Consider the following 6,976-nt stretch of genomic DNA (forward strand, 5'->3'; position numbering starts at 1 on the left):
TATATATTTTATATATATATATATATATAAATAAAATAATATATTATATAATATTTATTTATAGTTTTGGAATTGCGTGTGTATGTGTATGGTATATATATATATAAAATATATATATATTTTAATATATATAATATATTATATATATATATATATATATATATATATATATTTACCACACAAAAACCCCACATTTTATATTTTATATAATATATATTATATATATAATTTTATATAGATATATATAATTTTTAACATATAAAATTATAATATAATATTATATTATATTATATAAATATATATTTTATAAAAATATATATAAAATATATATATATTATATATATATATATATATATATATATATATTTTGGTGTGTGGTGTGTGTATATATTATTTTAGTTTAATAATATAATATATATATTTTATATATATATATAATATAAATATATATATATATAAAATTAATATTTTAATATAATATATAAAATAAAATATATATAATATATATAATATTATATACCCCATACAATACACACCCCATATCCGGGACAAAAATAAATAAATATATATATAAAAAATATATTTTTTTTATAAAAATATTATTATATAAAATATATATATAATATATATAAAATTTAATAAAATATATTTTAAAATATTTTATATATATATATATATATATATATATATAAATATATATATTTTATTTTATATTTTACACATATTATGAATAACATATAACATTTGCATAAATATCTGTGTGTGTGTGTTTTGTGTTTTGGTGTGCGTGTGTTTTGTGGGGTTGTGTGTGTTGTGTATGTGGGGTGTGTGGTGTGTGTGTGTGTGGGGGGGGGTGTGGTGTGTGTGTGTGTGTGTGTGTGGGGGGTGTGTTTGTGTGGGGGTGGGTGTGAGTGTGAGTATAGGGATGTATATAAAATATATATATAAATATAAAATATGTTTAAAATATATATATAAATTTTAATGTATACACACACACACACACAAAACCACCACACACACACCACACACACACACACAACATAGTATAATATATAATATATAATTTTTAAATTTTATATATAATAATATTTATAACACATAAACATAAACATATGTTATTTTAACACAACCACACCACACACCACCCCAACACACACACACCCCACACACACAAATTATATATATAATATATATATATTATAATATTATATATATATATATATATATAAAGATTTTATATATGTTAGATAGATAGATAGATAAAAAATAAAATATACAATATATATTATATATATTTTAAAATTATAAATATATATAATATATATATATATATTTTATAAATATATATTTATTTATATAGTTTTAATATTACCCATACCACACAAACACACATATTTAAATATATATATAATAATATATATTATTTTATTTTATATATTTTAAAATATATATATATATAATATATTTTTTTTTTTTTTTTTTTTTTTTTATGCAAAAAATTATATAAAATTTTTTTTTTTTCCTTTAACGGTAGGTTCTTTTTTGAGCCGCCTTTGGTCACAGCATGTTTATTTAATTGTATTTTTCATGTTGTGTTTGCTTTTGGAGTGATTTACGTGGTAGGGTCCCCAGTTCCTTTCCCCGGAGAGTCCCGGGTTTTACTTTAGGTAATCTTTTCCTTTATTTTTTTCCGGGCTTGGGACCAGCATTTCCCTTTGGGGTGGCTTGCCCACCCGGGGGTTAGGTAGGCAATCGGGGTTTGAAATTTCCCTTTGGCCCAAGGAAAAAAACGCCCCCGGCCGGTGACTCAAAACCCGAACTGGGAAATTGCCGTCGTGACTTTCTTGAGTCCGGGGGTTTGGGTCAATACCAACCAAAAACCTTAACCTGCCCTCCACCCGGATCGAGTTTTCATCAAGGGCAAACCCTCAGGGTTACAAAAAAAAATTTTATCTTTTTAAATGTCAAAATCTCCAAAGGGTAGGGACCAAACGTTTCCCTTTTAAAAGGAAATCGATCCCCGATTTCCGTTTAAGAACCGTATTATAATATATAATATATAATAAAAATATAAAATATATATTTTATAATAATATAATAAAATTTTATATATGAAAACGAAACACACAAAACACACACACACACACACACACACACACACACACACACACACACACATAATGTTTCGTCTTGTTCTAACAAATGGTTTTGATTTCACATCTTACTGACTGAAGTCGAAATATTCGTTTGAGAAATCACAGGAAATTCTGGAGTGAACTGGACCATCAACTGTAGTGTGTTTGCCTGACTTTATATTAGAGGTTCTTCTTTTTCATTGTCATTTTTTACCCTATGTGGGTATGGAAATACACTTTTAAAATTTGGAAAATTTTAAATTTATATTTGGGAAATTTAAACATTTTATGCTAAACCCAAAAGGGCGCCCAGCCCCAAAAAATTTGTTCGCGCACCAACTGTTGTCCCCCACAGCGTCCCCAACAGCTGTTGCTTCCCCCACCCTAGAGCTGTTTTACCGCAAGAAAAACCCGCAGTCCGGCGGGCAAGCCCCGGTTCCTGTGGCCAGCGTCACTCACCGTGGACGTCCGGGGCGATACCTTGGCACGTCCTCCCCGTGAACCCCGGCCGACACGAGCAGAAGAACACGTGCACTTCCGGGACGATCCAAAAGGTCCTCCTTTTTGCAGGGGTTTTAGGAAACCCCATACCTACGGGGTGGACGGGAGGTGAGGACACACGCCTGTTGGTCATCTTACCAGTGAAATTGAAAATATGTAGATGCTACAATTCTGTAAATAAGAGTTTAATAATTTGGCTATTTAGAAATCATTTCTTTAGAAAGATAATAAATAAACCAGAAAACCCTTAACATTAAAAGCAATTTCTTTAGCTCTGTCTCTGTTTGGTTTTTGTGTTTTTCTTTATGCTTCTGTAATTATTTGGTTGTATTGTTTTGGCCCACGGGAACAAAGATATACTGAATCCGAGGTATTTCCTACGAGATTGTGATGACCGCAGTTGTCTTCGCTGAGGCCGTTGAGACACTCGCACGAGTAGCTGTTACCCTTGTCAACGCCACCCCTTTAGTCCCCCGGGAAAGGGGTTTCCGGGCTTCCCAAAAGGTTTTCGAACTGCGGGGGGAAGGGGAAAAGGGAAATTCAGAAGAAACAATCTCCCTTTTATTGTCGCAATTTATTTTTTATCAAATTTAAACCCACTCCCGCTTTTGGGGAGAAACCCCAAAGGGGGAAAAAAGAAATAACATCAGTTAATCTTAGCTTCGCTTTCATTCTTGAAAACAAAACAATAATCATGACATTATCATCAATAATGATAATGATGTTTCCCTTTAATTATTGCTAATAAAGACCCCAAAAAGGGAAAATTTTGGGATATTTAATAAAATAAAAAAAAACATTATTAATAATAAATAACAATCATAATAACAACAACAACTGCATCAACAACAGTAATAATAGAGATAATGATAACATAATAATGATAATAAGAAAAACAATCATAATAACCAAAGAATAATGATAATAGTGATAATAATAGTAAAATTTAAATATAATAATATTTAGTTTTAATAATGTAATAAAAAAAGGGATGTTTTAAAAAAACCCAATCATGTAAACCCAAAGAATAATGCTAATAAGTGAGTAGTAGTGTAAGTAATAACAATAATAACAAAAAATAGTAACAATAATGTTTAAAAAATAATAATGAACAAAATAATCATTAAAAATAATGATGATTTTAATAATAAATTTAATGATAAAAAATCAAAAAATAATTTAAAATTTAATTAATGATAATTTAATAAAAAAAATAATTAAAAATTTAATAAGATAATAATCAAAAATTTAATAATATAATAAAAATTTAATTTAATAATAAAAAAATAAAAATTTTTAATAAAACAGAAAATAAAATTTTTTAAAAAATGAGGATAATGAGAATATTGATAACAATTATAATAATAACAGAGATAATAACAGTAATAATGAAAATAGTAATAAGAAAAATCATAAGAATAATATTATAATAATAATAATAATAATAATTTAAAAATTTAAAATAATAATAATAATAAAAATAATAAAATAAATTTGAAAATAATATGGTGGGAGGGCGATGGTGTGGTGATGGTGATGGGATGATAATGATGATGATGTGATATGATGATGAGATGATGAGATGAGGGATGAGGGATGATGATGTTTGATGATGATCCCCATTAAAAGGGGGAAAAAATTTTGAAAAGGAGGTAGAAGAAAAAAATAGAATAATAATCATAACAGTAATACTAACACTAATACTAATACTAATACTAATATTATCATTACTACTACTACTACTAATATGTTTCTACTACAATACTGAATTAATAGTGATGAAAATAATCCCCAATATTTTTATATATTTTAAATATATTATATATATAAATATATTATATATATATATATAATAAAATTTTACATATAAATTTATGAAATATTTTATGTTTTTTGACCCCAAAATTTTTATCATAAAAGTGCATAAAAGGTTTCCCGATACAGCATTCTATTCTCAAAGTGCATAAAATGTGAACATGGAACTCACTCGTGGATGCAAAAACATCAAAAAACGTATTTTCCCCTATAAAGGGAAACTGGATGTAATAAAAAATAGAGAAAAATTTTTTGCTCATCTGAAAAAATACTTTGAAATTTTTAAAAGAGGTTGTTAAAAAAAAACAAAAATTTGGGTTTTGGGGGTGGGGTTTTCCACAGTGTTTTTGCTTGTAATTAAAATCCTACGTGCTTGATTCAGCTCTTTTTTGTGAAATTAAGAAAAATAACTTCTTTTTTTTCAAAACTTCGTATGTCAGTACAAAATTATGTGATCCATTATTTGTAACAACCACGAGGTAATATCATATCATTCTATCAAAGTATTAGGGGTTTCAGGGGGATAAAAAAGGTTTATCTTATGTATATATATATATATATATAATATAATATATTTTATAAATATATTTATTATATTTTATAAAATTTTTTAAAATTAACATATACACCCCACAAAACACACACACACCCCACACCCCAATAAAAGTGTTTTGTGTAGGTGTGTTTATTTTGAAATATGCAGTGTATCTGGCGGGTGCGTGGGGGTTTTGGTGTGTGTGTGTGGGTGTGTGTTTTGGTGTGGGTGTGTTGTGGTGTGGGGTTGTGTGTTGTGTGGTTTTGTGTGTGGGGGGTGTGGGTGTGCATGTGTATAAAAACCCCACACACACAAAACACACCCCCAACACACACACACCCCACACACACACACCCCAACCACACAACACGAAACCCCCAAACACACACACACACACAACCCCACACTTTACCCCCAAACCAAACACCACACACACACTCACACCACCCACCACACACACAAATTATATTATATCATATTATATTAAATTATATTATACATATTAGCCAATCCTATCCGTTTTTAACATGCGTCGTCCATTACCTTGACTTGACAGCGCTTCCCCGTGTAGCCTCTGCCGCAAAGACACTGGAAGCCGCTAACTATGTCGACGCAAGTTCCGCCGTTGATACAAGGGCTGGATTCGATAAATTGTATTTAAAAACTGGAAAAAAGGGAAAACCCCCCCGATCCTGCAGGCAAATTTAACATGAGAATTCATTGATGCAAAAACGGGAAAACGGGTTCCCAGTACGTTTGGATCAGATTGACCGTTGTAAATAATAGTTCTTTCAATCTGAGACTGAAAGAACTGCAGATCTAGCTCTCACCTGGCAAGCAAAAAAGACCTAACCCCCCTGGGATGGGTCCCAGGGCAACACCGTGAATGCAAGGACTGTTCGCGCAAGCCTCATCGTTGTTGCTGCTGAGTTCTGTCACTTCCTCGCGCTCGCTGCACTGTGTCCCCGTCCAGCCGGGGGAACAGAGACATGTATAGGACGAGTGATTACCTGTGCACGTGCCGCCGTTCTGGCAGGGTCGAGACTCACAAAGGTTGGTCCATTCTTCGCAGTACCTCCCTCGGTACCCTGAGGAAGGGATCCGGAGGTTAGAAAGCCTGATAGTTTTGGTATAAGGTAGGGGGGTTTAGTGGAGAGGAGAAAACCTGAAGAGATAATGATAGATTTTTAAAAATTTTTGAATACAGTACTCCCGGTCCCTCAGCTAAAGGTAAGGCCCATCGTACCCCTTTTACTCCTGTCTTTTTGGCCCATTGAAAGGGACTACAGGGAATTCACTGTCTTTTCAAAATATTCGTGGACCCTTCTTTGTTTTAAAACACTAAAAAAAAGAAAGAAAAAAAGAAAAAACGGAAAGACCCGAAAAAAAAAAACATTTTAACGTTATCCCTTTTTAAGGCAAAAAGGAAAAGAAAGGGATTTCCCCAAAAAAAGAGATCTCTGAAAAAAAAAAAAAAAAAAAAAAAAAAATTAAAATATCCCACACACACACACACAAAACCCCAACACACCACCCCACAACACACCACACAACCCACACACACACACACACACAAAATATTTATATATATATATTATCTATATATAATATATATATTTTAAATATATATATATATATATATTTTAATAAAATAGATATATATATATTATAATATATAAATGTAACAAATATGTGAAAAATGATATAAAGGTCTCATGGGTCTTTACCCATTTGTCCCAAGTTTAACACTTTTTTCTTCATTGTTAATTACTTCCTTTTCAACATTAAAAAGCAGGTTTCAGATTTGCATAACAGTATTTCTCAAAGTGAAATCTTCGTATAATGTCTATTACGGTAAATATCTATTATCCATGAACATTTGTACTATCAGTGTTACTAATATCCTCATCATCATAGTTCATATTAATAACAAAGACTCATCCTCATCATTATCCTTATCGCCATTACCCTTATTATTATTATTATT

The 6,976-nt window shown here is 30.2% G+C and overlaps 1 protein-coding gene across 1 annotated transcript in view; it reads right to left on the minus strand.

Annotated features, from left to right (window-relative positions):
• Positions 1-6,126, minus strand: part of LOC119595592 (delta and Notch-like epidermal growth factor-related receptor) — a gene marked incomplete at its 5' end in the record, with an annotated part of 37,773 nt that extends 31,647 nt beyond the window's left edge. Inside the window, 3 exons of the mRNA XM_037944702.1 lie at positions 2,598-2,772; positions 5,533-5,638; positions 5,843-6,126. Coding sequence (XP_037800630.1) covers positions 2,598-2,772; positions 5,533-5,638; positions 5,843-6,126 — 565 coding nt within the window. The remainder of the gene's footprint in view (positions 1-2,597; positions 2,773-5,532; positions 5,639-5,842) is intronic.
• Positions 6,127-6,976: the final 850 nt, after the last annotated feature.

Source organism: Penaeus monodon, chromosome 36, assembly GCF_015228065.2.
Source record: "Penaeus monodon isolate SGIC_2016 chromosome 36, NSTDA_Pmon_1, whole genome shotgun sequence".
Classification (NCBI taxonomy): Eukaryota; Metazoa; Arthropoda; class Malacostraca; order Decapoda; family Penaeidae; genus Penaeus; species Penaeus monodon.